Here is a 26,580-nt window from a genome sequence, read left to right as displayed (position 1 = left end):
GATCTGGGTGACTTCTTTGTGCTGAACATAACATGAGGGCTGAGGAGCTTTCAGTGTGTTCTCGATCACAACAACCTACTGGCATGCTGGATACGTGGTACACAGCAGACGGCTCCAGGCGAAGCCTGGGTGGCAATTCCTTCCTGCTGCTCAGATAGCTTCCCCCACACTCCTGCACTCACCCTCCAGCTGCTGGTCCGCCAGCCCCCAAGTTCTGTAAAGCTTTGAAGTCTCTCTGCAGGTTGTTTCATTCACGTGGGTTACGACCTTTCTCCAGGGCCATGATCACCTTCTCCATATGGCCATGGGCAGCTCCTACTGATCCTTTCAATCTCAGCTCCCACATTGTGTCCCCTAACTCCTTTCCGTCCCCCTGTTCCAATGGCTCACTCCCACAGCGTAGGGCGTTTCCCTAGTACACGTAGGGAACTTTGAACTTGTGCATACCATTGTGTCCTTTTGTGTCTTCACTGCTTGGCTGCTGCTGTTAGCTACCATTGACTTGGCTCTCAATCCAGAGTAACTCCATGTGCACAGAACCAAAGGCTGCCTGATCTAGAACCATCCCATGATTCTAGTGACTGGTTCTTGGAAGGAGAGGGCCAGGCCTTTCTTCCTAGTCCATCTTACTCAGGAAGCCCTTCTGAGATGTGTTGAGTATCACAGCATCGTGCAGGCCTCCAGAGATACACGAGTGGTGGCTGTGCTTGAGGTACAGTGGCCGGGAATCAGCCAGGTCCCCTGCACGAAAGCAAGAATTCAATTTTTGTTGAATGAACGAAGACACAAAGTCACGAGCCACCACACTGCAGAATACTTTTTACAACTGATGAGAGAGAACGTGTTTGAAATGAACCAGACTTTTGGTCTCACTTGAACATAGTCTCCATGGAGTTACTTTCTCCCTTCGAAGAAAGACCACGGAAAAACACCACCAACGTTTGCTGAGTTTCATCTCGCCAAGTTGGGCTCTTGCATTAGGATGGAATAACAATCTCTTGGATCAGGGGCTCCTCCTGGCAATGCCCTAGGGAGTTCCACCTGGGTCTGTGGGACCCCGGTGCTTTGTGGTAGGTCTGAGAGGGGGAGGCTTCCAGTGGCGGTTCCTTCATGAGGTATCCTTCAGTTTCTCCTTTGGATAAATAAACTCCCTCACTTTGTCATTCACCCTGTAAGCAGCCTTTGGGCTGCTAACTGAAAGGTGTGTGGTTCAAATTCAGTAGGTGCTCCATGGGATAAAGCTGAGGCTGTCTGCTCCCATAAAGGTTTACAGCTGAGAAACACTATCCAGGGTCTCAACGAGTTAGAATTGACTCTATGGCAATGAGTTTAATTTTGGGTATGTAAAGTTGTACATTTTGAGATCCTAAAATTAGCTCTGACCACCTAACTATCTCCCACTTCTGGCCTATGTTTGCACACAATAAGGAGGCATGCTGTTTTTAGTTCTTTTCTGCAAATAAACTGCCCTGTGGCTTTGTTCATTGGTCTGACTTCTGGCTTTGAAGGAATGTCCTGATTCATAGTGACTCAATCTGTGTCTTAGGAGAGAATTTCTTCAAGTTGTCCTCGCTTATTCTGGGTATATAATTTATGATTTAAATTTTTATGACATATCTCTATTTCTTATTGAGATTGTATAAACTCTGTAATGAAATAATCCCTATGTTTTCAAATTGCATGTTATATTTTTCATATTTATTTTTTCTTAGGTGGAAAGCGATCTATCAATACCTTATTTATCTTTTGGTATCCCTCCAAAGATAGACTGCTAGTAATTATTAGTTTCAACTGTTTATTAATGAAAAGGCATTTTAGTTGGGTGAATGTACCTTTCTAAAACAATATTAGTAAAAAGATTCTTGCAGCGCTCTGTTGGAAAGACATATAATTATGCATGCTAGCCAAAAATTGCATCAGTAATTTTCAGATTATGTTCTAGAGAAAACTAGCTTTAGAATCAACTAGCATGTAGTTTGTGTTTACTTCTGACAGGCTTCCTATGTGAAGCTTCCCATGTAATATATTATTTTGGATCTTGGGCCTTAGCAAACCTTCTCAAAGTGGTGATGTTACATGCAGGTTAAAATGGATCTACTGAAATATAAACCAAAACATAACCAACCTCACTACCATTGAGCCAATTCTGACTCCCAGAGACCCCACAGGGCAGGATCAAATTGCCCCAGTGCGTTTGGGAGGCAGGAGTAGAGCTCTTCATGGGAGTAGAAAGCCTCATCTCTCTCCCACACAGGAGCTGGCGATTTCAAACTGCTGACCTTGCATAACATATAAAGCTCCTAATAAAATGTTTAAAAAAAAAGAAAGGAAACAGGAAATGGAGGAATTGGGATAAGTAATGGCATGTAGAAGGGATTGAAATGGAGGAGCTGAAATAAAAGGTATATGGTTATAGAATGTCAAACTGATGCTTTGCTCTAAATGTTTACCTAATGCACAATAAAAAGTTTTTTTAAAAAAAGGAATTTTTTGCAGGTGTGGAATTTGATGCTACAGGCCAGTTAAGGGATTCTGAATAACACAGCCATCTGTTTTGACGTAATTAGTACAAAGTCTCGTGTGAAATGTAATTTAACTGACGTGCTAAGAGGAATGGAGTCCTATTACCACTACATGACAGCAATTGGTATGTGTGCAAAAATAACGGGCAGAGGCGCTGCTGTTTGCTGGATGTATCTTTGAGCGACATTGTAGGGACGGCACAGTGGTCCCTCTGGCAGGCGTGTGGTGGCCGCTTCTCTGCCCACTGAGTCGCCCCTGCAGACTGGCTTCAGATGGCACATCGTCTCAGAGGCTTCTCGTGACACAGAACACGCCTCGTGTGCTCCTCAGCTACTCAGCGTGAGTCCATTTGAACCCATGGTTCCATTAGAGTTATTTGCTTTCCTGACGGCATCTGGCTATCCGTCCCTGGGTTTCTACGATGCATCCATCCTTACAGTTCCCTGTAAGAACACAGTCTGTGATCCTCTGGGAAAATCCGTGCCGGTCCATTCATTCAGTTACCCAGTTGATTGTCCTTTCTGGTTTATTTGCTGCCTGGGGATTAAACTGGCCTCCATCAACCTTCTACAAAATAGTGGTATGAACTAAGCTTTCCTGAATCTCCACCACGCTGTCATTACACGACTCCAATCCATTGCATTGTGCAGTAGTTAATTAATGTGTACACAAAGCTTAGAAAAATGTTAGCAATGAGTAGATACTTGTGGTTATAATTAATGAACTGGGCATTTGTGAGGGTTTTTAATTTTTTTTTGCACAACAGCAGATTGGGAACATATACTTTAAAAATTAATCACAATCTGGTGAAACATTTTGACTGCTGTAAATCTATTATTATTTTTTAAAAGCTTCATTATGCTGACTTTAGAAACCAATAACATATCCATGGAAATTGCTGCAACAGAACGGAGAGCAGCCGTGATGGTCAGTTTTCATAATGTTCTTCCCACTTCTTTGAGAATGAGACAAGATAGGCACTTCCCTAGTGTCGGGAAACAGAGACATAGAGTGATTAAAATGTCACTTCTTTCTTACATAAAAGTGCTTTGTATATATATGCATATATATACATATATACATACATATATATAACACACATATATGTACACACACATACACAAACACACACCGAGGAAGCAAACCCTGGTGACTCAGTGGCTAAGTGTTTGGCTCCTAAGGCAGAGGCTGGTGGTTCAAGCCTACAGTAGTTGCATGGGAGGAATGACTTGCCATCAGCTCTTGTAAAGATGATAGCCTGAGCAAGCATGGGAGCAGTTCTGCTTTGTCCGATAGGGTCACTCTGTGCTGGAATCAACTCAAGGGCACCCAGCAACAAACAACAACATGTGTGCAATGGAGAGTAGTTTACTCTGCTTTACCTCAAGGCCCAGGACCAGATGGTGCCTGTACACAGGGTCGCATGCATTAGCCTGGACTCAATGGCTGTGGGTTTGGTTTTGGGTTACCTCGAGGAGAGGAGGGAAAGATTTGTGAGCAAATACATTGGCTGGCAGCATAGTGAAACATGGTGGCAACACCGATGTTGTGAGTGGCCTTGGAGAGTGTTTGGTGAGGCTGCACAGAAGAGGTAATTTCTGAAGCTGGTCTTACCTGAAAAGGGGGGAAGGGCAAGGGCAAAAATAAAGACTGCAGGAAACAAGAAGGAATAAATAAGGTTCGGTGCCAAGTCCTGGAGACCTGTATGTATACACAGAAGGGAACACCACCAGGCCCTGCGCCGTCTTCATGCTTGTTCAAGAGAGAGACACAGATTTATGGAAGAATCTGGGTCAATGTGAAGGTCAATGTGATGTTTGTTGCAGCTACAAACCACAGTCCGATCGCAATTCAGGGTTGGAGAGAGGTTCAAACGCTTTGTGGAAAAGCCCACTTTCTTTTCATTCCATGTTTCCACAAACATGTTTGCAGCCCCTTTATAGAAGGTAAGCCATACACGTAAGTTTTTCCCCATAGCCACATAAAAAGTAAAAAGAGACAAGTGAAATGAACGACAGTATGTTTTATTTAAATTTATCTATCTCTATATAACATGATGTTCTTTTTTTATGCTATGTTTTCAAAATCAGGTGTATTTTATATTTACAACACTCTAAATTTGGACTAGCCACATGTAAAGCATTCACTGTCTAGAAGCTTAAGGTCCTTATGAGTGTGTGTGCATGTTTGTGAGAGAGGGAGACAGAGCACTTGAAAATAAGAACATATGTGTAACTTTAGAAGCAGAGGGAAGAGAGATGGTGAAGTCCTATTTTACATTTTTTTCTTTTTAGCTATATTTTGAAAGATCTCGTGTGCCTGGCTGAATTTGAAGGCTATCCTTAAAATATAGTAGTTTACGATCAGCTTCTCAAATGATCAGTTGAGAAGGGCAAGTGTTTAAATCTCCAATTTGTCGCAGTAACAGTAAATTAGAAAAATTTGAAAGACACACATACGGAAATAACCACCTATTATTATTGCTAGATTTTATAGATGGTCAACTATGATGACAATTGTCTGTAGGTGCGTCTGAAGCAGCGCTGTCCAATAAAACGCTCCGTGAGCATGGTCATGCCCGTGCTGCCCTGAGAGCGCCTCTGACCACATGTGGCAGCTGAACATTTGACACTGAAAAAATGAGATGTAATCTTTTTTTTAAGTTCGATTAATTTAAATGTCAGTGGTCGAGTGAGGCCATTGGCTACTGTGTTGGGCAGCACCGGATTCGTTTACTTTGAGTCTCTCTACAGCCATCGCCGTCTAGATGCCAACAGAATGCAGGCTGCCCTTGACCTGCAGCCCATATGCTGCATATCTGTTTAATACATCCACTCTAGAGCCAGAAAGACTGTGTGTGTCTGGGATAGGGCATTTAGTCTCTGGGTTTTCGTTTCCTCATTTGGGGAAGATACAGACAGTCCCCGATTTACCACGATCGCTCCATACATGGTAATTCAGTTCTGACATAAATGGAATACTTCTTCCCCCTCCCTAATTTTCATTATTATTACCTTGAATTACTGGTCTCATTATACATCTGATGTTTGTTGTTGGGGAGTTGGAAATAAAATATCTATTTAAAAATGGACAAGGTTAGCATTTAGTCAGTTAACAGTATTAAACCCATCCATGTAAGGGGCCAGATAGTTTGGATTAACCGTGAGACTGGGTTGGCTGTATCTAGGCAGACAGTTAAGAAGAGTTGCTGTATGATCTCTTTCTGGACTGCGTCTTTAGATGGAGTACCTATCAATAACTGTACGATGCAACACGCACACACGCACACACATGCGCAAAGCAGATAGTAGTGAGTGTTGTTATAAATTGAATACATCCTAAATGAGGACAGGACTACCAGTGCTAAGAAGTGACCTCATAGAATTTTTGTGAAGATTAAATAGTTAACAAGTGCGATATACTTAGGGTAAGGTCTATTGCTGTGCTAAGCAACACAAGTAACTAATTTCCTATGTTTTCTATCATGGTTCATATTATATTTTCATTCTTATTGTTATAAGTGATAATGTTAGATGGTAAAATAATCCAATCATTTTATGGTTACGTCTCTGCTTAAAAAAAAAGTTCCTTCCTTTTAATAACCCACCACCTATAGTAGTTCCTGGCATATTCAATCACTATCCTTTTATATTTATTGACAAAATATTTCCAGGATATAGATGAACAAATAACTGTTTTCAGTGGAAGGATAATGGTTAAACCATTTAGAAAAGACAACCTCTGTGTTGGACAGGCTGTGGGGACGTTGAGAGCCTTTTGGAGCTGCTCCACGGGCAGTGTGGAGCTCTCAATGGTTAAGCACTGAGCTGCTAAGCAGAAGGCTGGTGGTTCAAGCACAGCAGTTGCTCCCGGGGAGTACAATCTGGTCGTTGACTTTTTTAAAGCCTGCAAACCTTATGGGAGCGTCCTCCTCTCCCATGGGATCTGTATGAGTTGACACGGACTTGCTGGCACCTAGCACCAGCAGCCTTTCACTGTTGTCGCCACTGCTCCAGCTCCTTCGTCCCTGCATCCCAGTCGCCTTCCTCTGCTTTTAGTCTTCTGGCAGATTTCCAACAAAATTACTAGAAAGGTGACTTTGTGGGTTTAGTTAGTACTATTATCTGCAATAGGGCCAGACACTTTTTGCTTGACCATTCTTGGGAATTATGGTTAGTGACGTGGATAGTGCATGTTGCGGAGTGGTTGGGAAGGTGGGGGGGGGGTGGTGGTACAGAACCCCTGTGCTTTGGGCAGATGGCCGTGATGTTCCTACTGCACTGAAACAGGCATGTCGTTTCCTTTGTTGATTACCTTAGGAAGAAGCACCTGGGGAAAAATCATGAAGTACCTTCTCATCACGCTTGTTGGTATTGTTCACTTTGTATCCCTGGTCCCTGGTGTCCCTCAGAAGACATTTCAAGAAATAAAAGAAGAAATAGCCAGCTATGGAGATGTGGCTAAAGCCATCATTAAACTTGCTGTCTATGGAAAGGCCCAGAACAGATCCTATGAGCGACTGGCACGCTTAGTTGACACTGTTGGACACAGATTGAGTGGCTCCAAGAGCCTAGAAAAGGCCATTCAAATCATGTACCAAAACCTGAAGGAAGATGGGCTGGAGACTGTGCACCTGGAGCCGGTCAGGATACCCCACTGGGAAAGGGGCGAGGAGTCTGCTGTGATGCTGGAGCCCAGGATGCACAAGATGGCGATCTTGGGTCTTGGAAGTAGCATTGGGACCCCCCCAGAAGGTACTGATTGTCTTTTCAAGTCAATTTTCTATGTATTTTGTGAAGAATCTAAGATCGTTTGAGACAATTGATTGTAGTATGCCTGATTCATAGGATAACTTTTATGATAAAAGGAAAATATAAAACTTTCTTTCCCCCCCGCCTCCTGCCTCAATATAAAACTTTCATACTGAATTGGCTTATAGAGTTGTCTACTCTTAGATTTTCTTCCAACTTCCTTTTCTCTCTTGGTTCTCCCTGTCTTTCCTGAAAGAAGGTTGAGCGAGTAACTTTTAAAAAGGACAAACGCCGGTTGTTGGTCCTTGACACATAATCAGGCCTATTACTTACTAATCTCCATCCAGTAAAACACTAGTGTCTCTGAAGATAACCAAAAAACATGTAAACCTAAAAAGCCCAACTCCCTGCCATTGCATGGATGCGGACTCATAGTGACCTTTCAGGACAGGAAGAGCTGTCTGTGTGCATTTCCAAGACTGTAACTCCGTATGGGAGTAGAAAGCCCCATCCATCTTTCTCCTGCAGAGTGACTGGTAAGTAGCATGCAAATAAGTAGGATGCAAAAGGCAACCCTGGTGTGTTCTGGGCCAGACATTGGCCTGCTAACCATAGGTCGGTGGTTCAAACTCACCAGCCACTCCTCGGGATAAAGTTGAGGCTGCTGCTACTATAAAGATTTACAGTCTCAGAAACCCTAAGGGCCAGTCACTGTACAGTAGAATTGACTCCATGGTGGTGGGTTGGGTAGGTTTAGGATGGAAAAACTATGACCCCCTTCCAAGGGGTCTTGATGTGCAGAATCTTTTGTGTGAAAGATACAGTGAACAGAACCTTGCACACGGAATTGATTTGAGTTCATTCTTTTATAAAACCCCAAAGCCTCCAATCTAAGGAATTTTAGGCTGTAAACACACTTTTATTTACTAGCACCCTGACTCAACTTAATCAGACAGTATAAGTGCCTACACCTGGAATTTACAGCCCGTCCACCGTGAGCTATCAACGAGTGTTGCAGGTATTTATGCAATAATTTCCTGCACCAGAAAAAGTCATTTCTACCCTGTGGTTCTTTTCTATCGCCAAGAGGAAAACGCAGAAGAAAAGGGAACAGCCAGCTGATTTGAAAACATTTCTAGAGATAACTTTTATATACCACAAAATTCACAACATTCAAAATGTGTAATTCAATAGCTTTTAGCAGACCGAGGGGATTTGAAAAGTTCATGAAAAAAAGGAAGGAGAAGATAGCGGGATTCTTTGAAGTCCCTTTGCATTTACAGATGCGCAACCATATCCGGGTACAAACGATTTGCATCACCTCCGAATGAACCCCTGCGCCCAGTGCCAGTCCCTCCCCATGCCCGCCCTAGTCCGTGTTATGTGCACGGGCTTGCTTGTTCAGGGTCGCGCTCAGACACGCAGCCACACGGTGTGAGCTCTTGTGACTGCCTTTTTTTGCTTAACTTCATGTTTGCCGGTTAAGCCATGTGATAACGTGTTGGTACGCCATTCCATTTTATGATCAAAATAGTAAATAGTCCACTATGCGGGGAACCTTTATTTTTTATTCATTTATAAAGGATGGACAGTTATCCTTTTTACCTTTCGTTTATTATGAAAAATGCTGCTGCCTGCGAACACCAATATCCAAGTTGTTTGTGTGGACATGTGTTTTTATTTATCTTGCGTCTACTAGGCACAAGGCCAGTAGTGGGAACCTATCAGCCATTTCTCAGGACGAAGAGGGGCTTTCTGCCCTCACAAAGATTTACAGCCTCGGAACCGAAGGGGCAGATCTGCTCTGTCCTGTCGTGGGGCGGGAGTCTGAACGGATGTGACGGCAGTGAGTTTGGTTCGGGTTTAGGCAAATCTAAGCGTGTCCTTCCTTATTCTTGTCCGTGGTCATTTTCCTTTGTTTTTTTATCAGTGCCAGCATACTGCGTGTGAGCTCTGGGGTCGCAACGACAAGTTCTTGGCTGGGAATTAGAAGATCACCAGGGTCTCCAGGCAGAAAAGCCCCAGGGTCTGTCCCCGCTGTGGGGTGGAATTGACCCAATGCACACAACGCCAGGTGTGTGCGCGATCTCTCATTGTGGCCTTGATTTGCCTTTCTCTAATGACGAATGGTGTTGAATGTTTCCCTCGTGTACTCGAAGGCCATGTGCATACCTTCTTTAGGAACCGGCCTATTCAACCGTTTGTTTTCCCTTTTGTTTGCTGAGTCTTCTAAGGTGGGGGCACCCTGGGAATGCAGTGGTTAAGGTCATGGCTGCTAACTGAAAATCTGGTGGTTGGGACCCACAGACCTCTCTGAGGGACGAAGAGGTGGCAATTTGTTTCCGTTACTATTGACAGTCTTGGAAGCCTATGGGCCTGTTCTGCAACGTAGCGAATCGAAGGTGAGCTGGAATCGAAGTGATGGCATCGCGTTTGGTTTGAGATTTCTAAGTCAAAGGTGGGCATTTCAGACCCGCTCAGCAGGACCACAGAAGGAAGGGCTGGTGATCAGCTTCTGTAGCGATTACAGCCAAGAAAACCCTAAGGAACAAATCTACATGGGGTCATTAGGTCAGATCCCACTTCACAGCAAAGCTTTAGGTGTGATCTTGAATCTCCCGGTCAATATTTCATTCCCATTTTTGTACTCTTTGACTCCAGAATATCCAGTTTATTTCTTTTATACTTCCTATCACTTTATTGATATTCTCTACTGTATCAGGTATTGCCATCCCATCTGCTTTAGTTCTTTATGTACAAGCATAATTATAGCTTAAGTATAAGTTCCTTGAATGTATTTGTCATAACTGATGTGACTGTTCAATTCAACATCGGGGCCCCTACAGGAGCTGTTTCTGTTGCCTGCTTTTTTTCTTCCTATTGCAAATGGGTCATGCTTTCCTGTTTGTTTGTTTTTGTTTTGTTTTAGTCTTTCTTTTAAGTCTTAAAATTGAACATTTTAAGCAACAATAGTAATACAACCTCACTGCCATTGGGTCAAATCTGACTGGATACCTGATTCTTCCTTCCATTTCCACGGAGGCTGTTTTGGTTTCATGTTGTTTGCTTGGTAACTGTTTTGGGGTGTTTCTTTGTAATTTAGTTACTTGTCGCGGCCCTTCTTAGAATCGTTTTTACCAGGGTGGCACCGTGGGTTAAACGCTGGCCACTCAGCGAGGTTCCACTGCTCTGCAGGAGAAAGACGGGCTGTGTCTGCTCCCGTGAAGATGTGCAGTCGCAGAAACCCCAAGGAGAAGTTCCATTTTGTCCTGCCGAGTGGCTCTGAGTGGGAACTGACTCGGCGGCTGTGGGTTGGGTTTGGTCAGCCTGGGGTCAGCAGGAGCCACATAGTACTCAATGTTGCTTGCCGCCTTAGCCTTTCAGGTTTGCATATCCTTTACCTATGTGAATAGGCGTGTGTGCTGTGCGGCGTGAAGGCTGTTCTAGTTCGGGGAGTTAGGCTTGTGCCCCAGGTTCAGCCTGGGACTGTTGTCATCACTGTTGGGTGTCAGCAGTCGGTTCTGACTCACAGCAACCCTACGCTCCACAGGCGAAACACCACCTGGTCCTGGGCAAGCATCAAACTTCTTCTTTAATCATTTTATTGGGGTCTCACACAATTCTTATCACAATCCATCCATCCATCCATTGTGTCAAGCACATTTGTACATTTGTTGCCTTCATCATTCTCAGAACATTTGCTTTCTATTGAGCCCTTAATATCAGCTCCTCATTTTTCTCTCTCCCTCCTCATTCCCCTCTCCCTCATGAACCCTTCATAATTTGTAAATTACTATTGTTTTATCACATGTTACACTGTCCAATGTCTCCCCCTGCCCTCTTCTCTCCTGTCCACCCCCCAGGGAGGAGGCTATACGTAGATTCTTATAATCGGTTACCCCTTTCCACCCCACATTTCCTCCACCCTCTAGGCATCTCCACTCTCACCACTGATCCTGAAGGGATCATCAGTCCTGGATTCCCTGTGTTTCTAGTTCCTATCTGTACCAATGTACATCCTCTGGTCTAGCCAGATTTGCAAGGTAGAATCAGGATCATGATAGTGGTAGGGAGGGAGCATTTAAGAACTAGAGGGAAGTTGCATGATTCAGCATTGCTATCCTGCACCCTGACTGACTCATCTCTTCCCCACAACCCTTCAGTAAGGGGATGTCCAGTTGCCTGCAGATGGGCTTTGAGTCTCCACTCTGCACGCACCCTCATTTACAATGATATGATTTTTTGCTCTTTGATGCTTGATACCTGATCCCTTCAACAGCTCATGGTCACACAGACTGATGTGCTTTTTCCATGTAGACTTTGGTGCTTCTGAGCTAGATGGCTGCTTGTTTTTCTTTAAGACTTTAAGACCCCCTATGCTCTATCTTTTGATAGCTGGGCACCATCAGCTTTCTTCACCATATTCGCTTATGCACACATTTGTCTTCAGTGGTCATATCAGGAAGGTGGGCACCCACTGATATGATATTTTGTTCTTTGATGTCTGATACCTGGTCCCTTCCATACCTCGTGGTCACACAGGCTGGTGTGCTTCTTCCATATGAGCTTTGATGCATCTCAGTTAGATGGCCGCTTGTTTATCTTCAAGCCTTTAAGACCCCAGACACTATATCTTTTGATAGCTGGGCACCATCAGCTTTCTTCACCGCATTTGCTTATGCACACATTTGTCTTCAGCAATCGTGTCAGGAAGGTGTGCATTATGGAATGCCAATTTAATAGAACAACGTGTTCTTGCATTGAGTAAGTACTTGAGTGGAAGCCCAATGTCCTTCTGCTGCCTTAATACTAAACCTATAAATATATGCATGTAGATCTATTTCCCCACTATCCTATATAAATATATTTACATATGTACATGCAAACTTCTTCTTATGTTTGAGCCCATGGATGAGGAGCTGGAAAGCTCCCCCTCTGCTTGCTCTTGGCAGGGGGCAGCTTGGGCTAGAGGCAGTCTTTGAACAGGCAGGGAGCATGCGGTTTTGTTGTTAATCCTCACTTTGTAGGAGTTGCCGCTCCATCAGACCCGCTTATTTTCCAGCCCTTTGTTGGTGACTGTGTGTGGTTGATTTCCAACCTGACCGATGTCTTTCTCGGTGTGGGGACAGTCCATCCCTGTGCAGGGGCTTGCTCACCCCAGCATCCTGGGATCGCAGGAAGACCCTTCGTGTCTTTCTTTTTCTGGTCATCTCTCTATGGAACTGGCTGCTCTGCTACTTCTCTCGTTGCTGTCTGTACCCTCACATTCTCTCAAACAGGTTCCTTTGCTCTGAAAAACATCACTGGACTTGGAAGTCCCTAGGCTCCCTTCCAAACACAGGCATTCCTCAGGAAGAGTGGGAGAGCGCCTTCTCCCTGCAGCCTGACTCTCCCCTTTGCCAGATGCTTGGCCCCAGATGCAGGAAGTGGGCATGGTGGTTGTGACCTGCTTTTCTCAGAGTGACATCCTCTCCTATGACAGGCGAGGTCCTTGTGCCTAGAGGTCAGTAGCCCCTGGTCTTCTCCGCTTGCCCCTTCAGTATGGAACTCAGGAGGGATGGAAGCTCCATAATTCTTGGAGAAATATTTCTGCAGTACTGATTGGTTCTGAGTTGGAGAATGACATCTCTCTTCTGGAAGAGAGCTTTTACAATAAGGACCGACAGGAGATGAGAAACACAGTGGCCTGCCTGGCCCCTCGTGCAGCTATAGCCCTAGACCAAGGGCTAAGAACAAAGGCAGCCCCCTCTCGTTGGGCTCCCCGCTGCAGCATGGGGTAGCCGCATGGAGTCTCTGCAGCAGGAGGCTGGGAGCAGGAGTGGGGAGCAAGGCATGGCTCAAATGCCTTCGATTCTTACTGATCCAGGGAGAGTTAGTAGATTTTCGTGAATAGATACTTCTCCACATGGAATCCCCTTAGGAGGGTTTTTGAAAGGCAAAAATACCAACCCGGCTGCCATCAAGTCAATTCTGATTCATGGAGACCCCAGCTAGGCAGGGTGCTTGAGACTGTCAATCTCTCCCGGGGCAGACAGCTTCATCTTTCTCCCGAGGAGCAGCTGATGGGGTTGTGCCTCCACCCTTGAGATTGGCAGCCAAATGCCCCACTCATACACAGTGTCATGAGGGCTTTCAATAGTGGCCATCACTCTTCTTCGTCAGCAGTGAACGCCTTGTTTGGCTGGGGAGAGGCCCTTCTAAACACCTCAGGCCTCCATTCCTAAAGACTCACTGGGATGACCAGGTCTGATGTTGTTCCTACATTTGTTCTGGGGTTTCTTGGGGTCTGCTGGGAGTTTTGCTTAACTCCTCTCCATCAAGCACCAATCTGTGACTGAACCACACAAAGAACAGCAAAGACCAACACCAGACCTGTGGCTGTCGAGTCGAGTTGATGCTGAGTTATGGCGACCTCATGGGAGTGAATGGAACCGCTTCATGGGGAATCGCCTCAAACATAACCGGAGTGAGGCTGTTGCGTGACTGGACAGTGTTCTCTTCTGTGGCACACGGGGTCATGATCAGTCAGAAGTGCCTTCGGAGCATCTAAATGACCAAACGGGAAGGAGACCGTCATATCTTTCTCACACACAGAGGCTGGTGGCTTTGAATGGCTAATCATCCTGTTAGCAGCTAAGTTCTTAAGCACCGTACCACTAAAGCTTCTGAATCTCCATCTTAGGCGCCATCTTATAACAAACAACTTGCTACATCTTCCTATCTGTCTTAAAAAAAAAACCAGGTCCTTTTTTTTTAACAGATGAAAACAAACAAAGAAATATTCCAAGAGGTTAAGTAGTTTGCACAAAGAGCAAGAGGCCAGTTTGGACCTGATCCAACTGTAAAATTCTAGCCTTTTGCTTTTGAGTTACTAGTCTACCCTGCCATACATACAAATATATGTAATTTGTCATGTCTGCTTGTGATGCTCTTCTTTTTAGCATGTGGCTGAAGCAGATCTTTTTCCATAGCAGCTGGTACCTGCAGTGTAGCCGCAGAATGCATTGGTTCCCGCATCTTCTTGGGGGCATGCTTTCTCATGCCTTTCCCATTCTTATCCTCATTTCTCATTCCATTGCTGGACCTGCTTGTCCCTGGCTATCTGCCTGGTATTGAAAACTAAGCCAACTTACTGATTGCTTCTGGGGCCTCTAAACCCCAGGGGAAGTGAGTTTTACTCACTGGAATCTATTTCGGTGTTCCAAGACTCACTTTCACCCCATCCCTCATTCCATGGAGCTCAAAGCAGATAAACAGTTGTCTGGCAACTGGACTATTTTAAGCACGGAGGAGACTGGAGAGTTGGGCTGGCCCAGGTGGGGGAAAATTCCCACGGGAAAGCGGGTGAAGTCAGCATAAAATGATCTCTAGATGCAGGTAGAGTGGTGCAGTGTTCCATCTCCGAGCCTCTGTTCTGGGCGTCCATGCTCGCCCTTGGCTTAACTGCTTACTGGTTGGATGACCAGTCCTTGGTCTGGTCATTAGTCTCTCTGGGCCTTTAGGTTGCCACTAGTAAAATGAGAGAGGGCCAGATGATGAACCTGGATGGTCCCTTCCAGACCAGGGACTCTGTGGGTTTGATGAGCATCCACAAGGAATCCGTGCTCTCCCAGACATCCACTGTGGAGCAGATTCCTTATATAACTATAGGCTCTTGTTATTGGCATCACTATATTTAGCTTTCTAACCCCATACTTGAGTGTGATAGTAGGGAATAGCAGGAGTTGGCGTTATAGAGCTGGAAGAAGGCAAATGTATGGATCAGCTGAGTAAGTTGAGATGCTGCACAAAGCTTTGTCTTGGACTAATATAACAGACATCGGATTTGAATGGAACGAGTGTAAGGACAAGTGAAACAGCAGGACATCCAGGAAAGGCTGACGTATGGCAAGATCTTGAGCAGCATGTTGTGGCTCTTCCCCAGCAGATACAACTCTGGGGATCTCTGTGGTCTGATCTCTGAATCCAATACAGTAGATTGAGTACAAATGAACCCTCTATGAAGACAAACATATTTTGAGAGGTGTTGGGCTTTCTCAAATTATTTTATGTGTTGCATGCATGTTTTTCTACTGGTTTGGGACATCTTGAAGGACTAGATTGAATCATGTCTCTCTCCCCTCTGTACCAACGAATGCACTTTTAGTCCATAGTGATCATACATTCAGTATTTCCTCTTTTTTTCTGGCAAAGAAACTGTAGTACCACACATTTTTAAAATTCATTTTATTGGGGTCTTGTACAGCTCTTATCAAAATCCATACATCCGTCCATTGTGTCAAGCACTTTTGTACATTTGTTTCCCTCATCATTCTCAAAACATTTGCTTTCTACTTGATCCCTTGGTATCAGCTTCTCATTTCCCCCTCCTTCCCACTGTCCCCCTCTCTCATAAACCCTTGATAATTTATAAATTATTATTATTTTGTCATATCTTACACTATCCGATGTCACCCTTCACCCACTTCTCTATTGTCCATCCCCCAGGGAGGAGGTTATATATAGATCCTTGTAATCTGTTCCCCCTTTCTCCCTCACCCTCCCTCCACCCTCCTGGTGTCGCCACTCTCCGCACTGGTCCTGAGGGGTTCATCTGTCCTGGATTACCTGTGATTCCAGTTCCTATCTGCACCAGTGTACCACACATTCACCATCAAAACTTGTGATGTTGGCCTTTGTGTATAGCCCAAAGTGGCACATTGGCTACTTTGATAACCTGCAAGCAGATGCCCCCAGGGACGTCCCTGACGGCATGGCCTTGCAGCCAAAGGCAGCCATGTCACTGTTTCCCGTGACAGCATTCAAGCAGCCGCCCGTGGGCGCCAAGCTTGTGATGTTCTGGCCGGCCTTGATCAGTTGGACTCAGATACACTTCCCAATGGGAAGCCTGTTTGGCTTCCACTCCCACAATTCCCAACACATTCCCTTCGCCTGGGAAGCGCCTCCACAGGGATTGGCTTTCAGACCTGTGCCCACATGGGCTTCTTTGTGCTGTGTATCAGACTGTTTCTGGTCTCTTCTGTGTCTGCGGAGCCTCCTAGCAGGAGGAAGACCCTGACGCCTGCCCATGTTGGCGGGCGGGGACTCCCAGCGGAAAAGTACACTCAGCATTTGAAGAACAGTGCTTCTTTCATGTGGCCTTTCCCTGTGGCAAGTATCTGCCTGTCATAAAGCACAAGTACTTCCTTCCACCCACGGAATGATGCTGCCGTCGGACTGTCTTCATTTACTTACATATTTTTCTGATTAGAAAATTAATACTTGCTCATTATAGAACACATGTACCTAATATCAAAACAATAAAAATCCTGCTATCTTTTCATCTGGAGTTTTTGCAAGCATTTAAGTTCCCCCCCTTGATCTTTCCACATGTATGTACGCATGTCTATGTGGATGTATGAATGTGTCCATATGTACAAGGGGACTTCAAAAAGCGTGTGGAGCATAGCATGAAAGGACAAGGGAAGATTCCGTGAACTTGTTGAAAACTCCCTGTATTTTAAAAGTTTTACGTCACACTGCATGCAATTTTATTCTTTTCCCTCAGATATCATATTAAATTTATTCTACTAATAAGTAGCCCTGCGAATAAATTTTAATGCTTATAAAACTCAGGTATGCAACATAACTAAGGAGCTCTTGCTGAAATTTAGATTGCTTTCTTTCCTTTTCCCCTGTTTTAAATAGTTTGGCTATAAAAAACCTTTAATATAGACCTAAGAATAGATTTATAAAAGGGAAGTTTTTACGTTTTTGAAAATTAAGATTGAAGAAAAAGGAGAAATGGTGATACCCTCTTAGCAGGTTTTGGGAATCTGACAAAATGCGGTTTGAAAACTGCGATGTTTAACAAAATGCAATGAAATTTAGAAGTCTTGTTTTCTTTGTTTATATTTTTAATGATTAAAAGTGTGAATATAAAATGTATATGATGCAAGATAAATTACTTATAATACAATATCTATCTATTTAAACCTTTTAAAATACTAATATAAATGTTGATATTTTTGAGCGTCTGATGAATTTTTCCTAGAAAGACTATCAACAGTTTATCGTAACATTTTCATGTCTGTCTTTTCATTTCTTTGGATATTTTTTCCTAATCTTTGCCAATTTGATGGCCAAAAAGTACTATTTCACTATTATTTTAATTTGCCTTCCTCTGCTATTCGTGAGTTTTAACATTTTCATACTTATTGTTGTTTTGAATTTTTTTTCTTTAAATTATCTGTGCATATTCATGCTCTTTGCCCTTTTCTATCAATGCTTGATTCTAGTTCTAATTAATGTATAAAAAGCTAATTATTTGGTCCTTTTTCCCCTTTTATTTTTTGCGTGTGTGTGAATTGGGTGTAGGTTTCTAGAACAGATCCTCAGCTTTACATCCAACAATCAGACACATTTTGTTTCATCTCATTTGTTGCAATCCCCTCAATGTGACATCACTTATCCCACTTTATCCCTGTATTTCCTGTTTTCACTCCTCTTCTTTCCTAACCCTTCTTGTGATAGATAGGTTTATTGTGCCAACCTGGCCAACAGGAACATGTGGGATTGATAAGATCACAGTTTGATTGGAGAGCAAAGAGGTAAATGGCTCCGCAAGGCCCCCCGCCTCTTGCTCTCTGGTGATCAGAACAGTTTTCGGCTGCTTTAGCTAGTTCTCTGCCTCCACTTATGAGCTACACTACCTGTGGGACAGCCAATGCATGGATTGTGTCACTAGCTTTGAGGTTCCTTCAAGACCAGCTCCACTGTGCTGCTAGTATGTACATTGCTTGAGCTGGTGGATTCTGTTGTCTTGAAATTGCTTGAGTTTGATATCCCATCCAGCCTGCTTCGTTAATCTCCTGAGCTGCTGACTGCTGGTCACCTGCCCTGTTCAAGGAAAGACTCAGCTGTCTGCTTCATTGACCTGTATGCAGTGTTTTAATCACTTCCCAACTGAGCCTTCTGGAGCCCTGGAGCTGCCGGGTGAGCATTGGACTGCTAACTGCAAAGTTCAAAAGCCCTCTACAGCACCCCTCTGAGTCAGAATTGATTTGATGGCATTGGGCAATGGTTTGGGAACTGATCTTCCTGACTCAGTGTCATTTCAATTTATGGCCATACTGGTGTCTTAATGATTTTTGTAAAATATGGATCTAACTATTCCATTGCCTTCTTAAAATAATTGTATTGCCCGGGGTATATTTTGAATTATTATGTCCTTTTAGGAATCAGGCTGTGTTTCCAGGATTATGTCTAGTTTCTCCTAAGCCATGTACCTTGTACTTCAACCACATGGTTCTAGATCAGCAGTTCTCAACCTGTGGGATGTGACCCCTTTGGGGGTTGAACAACTCTTTCACAGGGGTCTACCAATTCATAATGGTACCAAAATGACAGTTGTGAAGTAAATGAAAATAATTTTATGGCTGGGGGGTGGTGGCATCACCACCACATGAGGAACTGTATGAAAGGGTGGCGGATGAGGAAGGTTGAGAATGACTGTTCTAGAAGCTCTTCCCTCAATATGTTCTTACCTTTTCCCTTCAAAGCTGCTTCTCCCTGTCTGGCTAACAAACTCTGACCCCTGCTCTTTAACTCCAACTCTGGCTCAACACAAATCCTCTTTACCTAGAAAATGTCTATTTCTAAAATTCTCTTAAAATGGATCTTTTCTCTGAAGTCTTCCTTGCACACAAGACCAAAGAAGCATAGGTACTTTTATACCTGTAATCACTGCGATCCGGACCCTTCGTTGCATTGAGGAAACGATCATACTTCATTATAATTGATCCCTAGATAGCATGGTTATCTTTGAGAAACTGTGACTTCCTTCATGGTAAAGGTCACCTCTGAAGTACGCCTCTGTCTCCTCAGACAGTAAGCATCTGCTGATAAGGTAAAGATTCTAGAAAGTGCTTTCAAACACATTCATATGCACCCAAGCTTCCTGTGGTGTGGTGTGGTGTGGTGTGGTTGTACAGCCTGGTCATATCCAGAGAAACAGTCAGTTTAAATTGGCATCCGAAGTGAAGGCAATTAGGAAAGAGGGGAATGCACGCACATCAGTCAAATAATGATTAGGTTGTTTAACCACAGTGTGTTCGCTTGGAAGACTTCAGTAGTATGGATCCGAATGTCCAAACTGCTACAACTTTAATTTACTTCCAATCTTTCTCTGTATTCGTCTCTTTAGAGCCTAAAATAGCCTGCCTGCATACTTCAGCACACCCACCAAAGGAAACTCTACTGCGACCAATGCTTTGCATCCACTTCTTAGTGAGGTGCTAACTGACGTAGCCATCAGGTCCCAGCACCAGATAATTGGGTATTTGCACCTGTCATCCTCCCTGCCTTTGGTCTCATCAGGGAAATGACACTTTCACTGATTTTGTAGGACTTAATCTCTGATGATCAAATAGAAGCATGAGAGGAAATGCCCTAGAGAGCCTGTCCCTTCAGAGAATGCCCTGACTTTGAGGGCACAGGGGCTGGCTGAACGATCTGATTTTGAAGAGTCAATGGTTAAAAATTCTCACTCTTTGCATCAGGGGAGAGGCGAGAATAAGGGGGAAAGGACATGGTAACTCACATGCAATGAATGTCTGTCTATTACACTTTAGCTATTGGGTGGCTTCCTTTGCTTACATTCTTTTTGGTGGTGGTGGGGGGGGTATTGCTCTTGCTTTACAGATGACAGGCCTTTTGACGTTTGGAGGGGAGTGGCCTTTGTGAAGGTAACACCCCTAAAAAGCAGTAGTCTTGCCCCAACCTCATGGTTTTCAGTAGCCCTTGATACCTTCCCTTGCCCTCTTGCTGTGCAGGAAGAATCTTTCTGCCCACACCTTCTGGGTGTCCCCATTCTCCTCTGAGATGCTTCTCCAAGAACGGGGCCGCATCGATCTCCTGTGCTTCCTCACACTCTCACACAGACAGAACTTAAAATGTGAAAACAGGATTCAGAATTTCTGTTCAGTGAAGACTACCGTGGATAAAGTGGATCATGGCAAAGTGGACAAAACCATCAAGACCACCCACCGTTGTTGACAGATGACTATGCAGGCCCGAAATGCATCCTGCAAGCCAGGATGTCAGAAGCAGCAGCCCTAACAGAAAAGTATACAATGGCTTGGGGTGGAAAGTTTAAAGAAGAGGACACCTAAGCACTGACAAGCAAATCAAGAGAGGTCCAACTCATTTGTAATCAGAACCAGGAGTAAGTTCAAGTGAGGTCATCGGGGATGTGAAGTAGGTGTTGGCAGCACTATGAGGATTATGAGGATGTAGGAGCCCTTGTGCACTGATGGGTAAGTGCAAAGTATGGTGCCCCCCAATCTGGGGAGCAGGCAGTTAGTACTCAGCCACATTAAAAATGTTTTGATACTCTGTGACCCAGTTATTCCCTTCCTTGGCAGAGAGGTGGCTCAAAAATTCCATTATTTGTTAATTCCCATTTTCCATGACTTTTTAAAGCTTCTTCATAAATTCCAAAGAAGTTATTCTGCAGCTACTGTACAAGGATGTATGTACAAGGGCATATCATGCCAGGTTTGAGGGCCAGGGTCTAGCTAGGACCTCACCACTAGGAGGGCTCCCCATGGGATATCATGAAACAGTTGGAAACAATAGGGTCATGCGTGTATAACAACAACGATAGGTAAAAACAAACAAAATGAAATGAAATCTGTAACACGAATGCATCTATAAAATAACATTTTTGTGCACACAGAATATTTCCCCTTTTATAAGAAGATATGTAAACAGAGAGGTTTTCAAGCATGTCAACCTGGTTGCTCACTGGCGGCATGGTTGGGAAGAGAAGCATGACTCTGGAGTAGTTATGTAATCTGTTGTCAAGTGAAGGGGTGGAGTCTAGCCTGTCAATCATTGGATACCCAATGAGGCCCAATACCATCTGTGTGGGGATGGCCTTCCCCTGAGGATTCTGGGAACTCCTGTATTCCCCAAGAGGTGGGAGACACTTTATCTCTACGCTCACTCCCTGAGAGACTCTCTATTGACAAGACACATGGAAATACACTTGCCTGTCAATGGAAGGTAAGGTTGGAGTAGGACTTTGGGCTAATTTTTAAGTTTTCTCAAAAAGGAAAGGAGACCTCCTTGTTTATGTCTCCACTCACTGTCTATGGCCTCCAGGGATGCTTGGATTTTGCTTACACAAAGTGAATACTTTCCATTTGTTTTCCATTTTCTATGTTATACACAGGTATCCCCCTAGTTTTTGAATGTTTGCTTCATGCTACTTTGCTTTTATAAAAGACTTAAAGTACCAACTTTCCCCCAAATGGGGAAAAGAAATCCGAAGAGGACTTTTGCCAGAAGAAATCTAAAAGGAAAAAGGTGAAAAGTTAACTAGTGCCAACGTCTGTTTTGCAGTGAGCCTTAAAGAGGCAGTGTGAACCTAATTCACAATAAAAAACGCATTAAACAACAACAAAAGAAACAGCTTGCACCAAGGAGGGCGAGTGGCATAGTCAAGCATCCCTCACCCCCAACTACACTGAACAGACAGCATTTCTACTTTATACAAGCTATAGATTTATTACGCCATTTCTGCTTTTACTACATGGTAGTGTTATTTTAGGTTTTATGCGTGTGTGTTGGTTTGATTTGTCAGGTATTTTCTGAGTCTGGGAATGCTCAAAGTTTGTTCCCATATAAATTAACGACCAGTGCTTTACTTTATGATACTACGGCTTCCGGAAGATTCCTAGGAACGCTGTATTCTGGGAACTTGTGTGTCTTTGTCAGTGTTGACTTCTTGGTCTCATAGCTGCTGGGGCCAGGGATGATATCTCTCCCCTCACCCCCCCACCCACCAACCCCATTTGTTTCATATAACCCTCACTGCCTTCAAATCCTTAGATCACATTAAGATAATTCCAGAGTTTAATTATGTAAAATCTTCTAGAAGGTAGTTTCCTCTTTGAACTTCTCACCACGTGGCTGGTGCTCGTGCGGAGACGGTTGCTGAAATGGAGCAGATTCATGCTTCTCCGGGAACTTCTCCAAGAAACCCGCCTCCTGCCCGCTCACTCTCAGGCCCACCTTCTCCACCATCTCTTCTGTGTCTTTCTCCTCACAGAACATGGCATGGAAAATAACTTCTGTTCTGGGTGGATCTAAGAAATATGGTTAATACTTAAGAGGATACAGTAAGTTTTGTTTTAAATAAATGTTGTGTGGTAAACCTCAAACATAACACAAAATATTTTCACATTGCCTTTGTAGGCATGCTTAAGGGCACAGTGAGTGGCATGGATTTTATTGACCATGTTTGCCATCTTCACCACCATCCATTTCCGTCACCCCAAATAGAAGCTCCATGCCTCTTAAGCAATAACTCGCCACTCCCTTCTCACTCAGTTTCTGATAACCAGGAATACACGTTTGTCTCTGCAATTGCTTCCTTTAGATCGTTCATATAAATGAGACCATACAATATTTGTCCTACTGTGTCCGACTCTTTTCATTTAACATCAGGTTTTCAACGTTTGGTCTTACCATTCTATATATCAACATTCCATTTCTTATTGTGAATAATTTTGCAGTGAGCATGGGGGACTAGGGTCTATTTGAGTCCCTACCTTCACGGATTTTTTTTGGAAATCCTTGTTTTTGTACATGTGGACCTAGGAATGGAACTTCTGGGTTGCATGGTCATTCTGTTTAATCTCTAGGGAGCCACCGGAGGCCTTTCCAAAGAGGCTGCCCCATTCGCATTCCCACCAGCCATGTACCGGGGTTTCCATTTCCCTGCATCCTCGACAACACTTTCTTCCCATTTTCCCGAGAATACTCGTCTTGTTTTTTGTTAATAGTCACCATCGATTCAGTTTGGTTTCCCGGCGACCCCAGCTGTGCCAGCGGAGAACTGTGCTCCAGAGTTCTCAAGGCCACGCCCTTGCAGAAGCAGACCCCTGTCTGCCCAGGCATCTGGCTTTGAACCTCCAGCCCCTCTGATAACAGGAGAGCTTGTAAACCATGTGTGCTGCCCAGCGACTCTGTGTCACCATGATACCGTAGTGGCTAGGAAGTGGAATCTCATTACGGTTTTGACTTGCAATTGTGTAATGACTAATGAAGAGACCTGGTGGCACTGTGATAAGAGTTCTCCTACCTGAAAACTGCAGTTCAAGCCCATCAGATGCTCTGTAGATGAAGGATGAGACTGTGTGCTCTTGTAAAAACTTCCTAGTCTCAGACACCCGAAGAAGACCTTTCATTCTGTCGTGAGGGTTGCTGTGAGCCCGAACCAGCTCAGTGGGATTGGCTTTACACATTTGTATGGCTTTACACATTTGTGTTTCCTTGTTTCCCTTGGTTAGTTACTCTGTGCCCTCTCTCCTCTGTCCTTAATGAAAAACACTCTCTGTCTTTGATTTTAGTTAGTTGGTGGGTTATTTTTTGGGGGGTGGGGGGCTCTCCTTTTGTTTTCCACCTCCTAGTTTCTGGTGTGGAGTCTCTCCAGTTGTACTGGCTGAGATCAATATATGGGCAGCTTTGTCCAGGTTCTTTTGCTAGCTCCAATGAGGAATTTCTGGCTTTGCTTTTAAAAACTATTCTTTAAATGCCCTATTTGGCAGTGTTATTGTAGCTCAGCATCACTGTTCTTTGGATCAAGCCGGTGGGTACATTGTTTGTGCTTAGCAACAGTAAAGGACATTTTGAGATGATTTTTATATCGAAAGTGGCTTGCTGAGAGACAGTGCCGGTTAGATGGCACCTGGGAAAAGGCATTAGCGATATTAATAGCTGAAAGCATTTTGATTTTCCCAGCTGAGAAGGCCAAGGCCTCTGGCATGCCTTACATTCTTGACTTTGTTGTTTCTTGAGAAGTTGCATGTAAAATTACCAAGACATTTTAAAACGTTTGAGTCTTCCAATTGAAATATTTTGCTGAGAAAAACATTAAGAAAGATGTCTTCTTAAAGAAGTAAATGGCTCAGAGTATTTAGGTCAATGACCGGTGAAAGTGTTGGCCGTCGAAGGCCTGACACACAAAGTGGATGATGAGTCAACCCCTGGAACCAGATGCCATCCACCCGGTTTTGAAACTTAAAAAAAAATTTTAGGCTATAGATAATTGTGCTAGTCTGGGTACTTTAGAGAAACAAATCCACAGAAACTCATGTATAAGAGAGGGTTTTATATAAAGGGTAAGTGCACATCAAGAAAATATCCCCACCCAGTGCTCCCTAATCCCACAAGTCCAACATTAGCCCATATGTCCGACAGTAGTCCACAAAGTCCTCCTCCATCTCACAAAATACACACGCAGTGATGTCAACTGCAGGAGGAAAGCCCAATCAGTGAGCCTGTAAGCATCTCAGCGGTGACAGGGATCTCTGCACAGGTGCTCCAGCACCCAGGGCTGCATCGGGGTATGTCCATGCGCCTTCTCCTTGGGAATGTCTTGCAGGAAGTGAGCTTTGCCAGCTGAAGCAGGGAACTGGCTAAGGCAGCTGCAGCCTGGTCCGACCATCAGAAAGCAAGAGACTCGAGAACTAGAACGGTGAGGCTCACTGAGCCATTTATCCCTCGGCCCTTCAATTAACCCCACATGTGTTTTGGGCCCAGGTTGGCACAATAAACTACCTACCTCAATAATTTAAAGGATTTATTTATGACTTCTCACTGTAAGTCTAAATTAGTTTTGCCATTGTTAGTTGTCCCCGAGTTGACTTTGACTCGTGTGTTCAGAGGAGAGCTGAGTGCCTCCCTCCTGTTGTCCAGGACTCTGCAGCTCCTCCACAAGCCTGCAGAAAGCCAGCGTTTCAGTTGGTAGCCCAGCACTGCCTTGGTTGTGCCAATCGGGATTCCTTATTTTTATTTTGGATATGCATATTTCCCCATTTGCACTGGCTTCTTTGACTTCATGTTTTTTTCAAACGGTTGACCATGAAATGCGTTTAAGAAAACATTTGCCATTTCAACCATTTGTACAGGAACCGATCAGTGCCATTGATGATATGCACCACAGTGTGCGGCCATCCCCACTATTCCTAATTTCATATCCCCCTTCATTGCCACTCAGTATCCCTTCAGCATTAACTCCCCTTGTGTCCGCACATCCGCCCCTGGTAAACTAGTTTAGATATTTCATATTGGTGGGTTCATATAACGCTTATCCTTTTATATCTGACTTATTTCACTCAACATGATGTCTTTGAGCGTCATTCAGGTCCAAGTGTGGATCAGAACTTCCCCGCCCTTCTGGCCGATGACCTTTCCACCGCAGGACTATGCCACGCTTTGCTTATCCGCTCATCTTTTGATGGACATTTGGACTGCTTCCGCCTTGTGGCTGTTGTGAGAGCTGCTGCTGTGAACTTGGTGCACAAGCAGTAGTTCTGAAGGAACTCTAGGATGCCACTCCCCACCTTGGCTCAATTGTGCTAACTCCTGGCCATTACTATGGCATTCATGGACCACCAGATTGTACTTGAAACTCCCTTCCCCAGCAATTCTTTCAAGAAGATTTCAAGAAGTATATACCCCTCCCCATGTCTTCTTTCTTTATTAGAAAAGTTTCCCCCAATAATTTTATTGGAGTGTGATTCACATATTACCCCATCTCTTTATTTCAGTGGCTTATATAGAACAACAAGCAAGGCAAACACATAGAGGGAAGACAGTGGCTGTCTGCATGGTGCCTGATAGTTACTATCACGTGAGATCTGACTGACAGCTGGTGGAAATTCTGACACATGGGGAAGTAGCCAGATAAACCTTTGTCAGAAAGCGTTTTCTTGGTTCTATGAAAATTGACGTTTCCTAGAAAAAGCATAGTGATATTATAGATTAAAGAGGACAGTGAGGAATGAATGCACTGCAGACAGTGGGTAATATGTTTCGTTTTAGAAATACTGACTTTTTTGAGGTTATACTGTCATAAGAGTGGCCAGGCATGTCTCACACCAAGCCACACTTTACAATTTTCTCCAGTGAAAATAAAACAACCATTGTGTCCTCTGCTGACCCCGCCACCACACTGCTCCTACTTCCTTCTCTGTCGAATCAGTGCCCTTGAGCTTCACTCAGACAAGGGCTGCTGCAGCATCAGCCCCTGAGGAAGCACTTGCCATGGGAAAACCAAACGCTACTGCAGTCGAGGAAGTTCTGACTTCTACAACTCAGTTGGAAAGAAGAGAAATTCTCCCTGGTGTTTCCTGTGCTTTAAATCTGCAAGGGAGTACAAAGCCCAAAGCCCGTCTTTCTGCTAACAAGCGACTAGTGGAGTCAAATGGCTGGCTGACTTTGTGGTTCTCAGCCCAATGAGTAACCAACCATTTTG

The 26,580-nt window shown here is 44.1% G+C and overlaps 1 protein-coding gene across 4 annotated transcripts in view; it reads left to right on the top strand.

Moving 5' to 3' along the window:
* Nucleotides 1–26,580, top strand: part of CPQ (carboxypeptidase Q) — a 558,535-nt gene that overhangs the window by 113,437 nt on the left and 418,518 nt on the right. For all 4 annotated transcript variants that reach the window (XM_075549461.1, XM_075549458.1, XM_075549459.1 and 1 more), the window contains exon 2: nt 6,843–7,277. In XM_075549461.1, coding sequence (XP_075405576.1) covers nt 6,866–7,277 — 412 coding nt within the window. In that variant the 5' untranslated portion in view covers nt 6,843–6,865. The remainder of the gene's footprint in view (nt 1–6,842; nt 7,278–26,580) is intronic.

This window comes from Tenrec ecaudatus, chromosome 5 (genome assembly GCF_050624435.1).
Source record: "Tenrec ecaudatus isolate mTenEca1 chromosome 5, mTenEca1.hap1, whole genome shotgun sequence".
Lineage (NCBI taxonomy): Eukaryota > Metazoa > Chordata > Mammalia > Afrosoricida > Tenrecidae > Tenrec > Tenrec ecaudatus.
The sequence above is the reverse complement of the archived record's forward strand: the minus strand, read 5'-3'. Positions and strand labels throughout refer to the sequence as shown.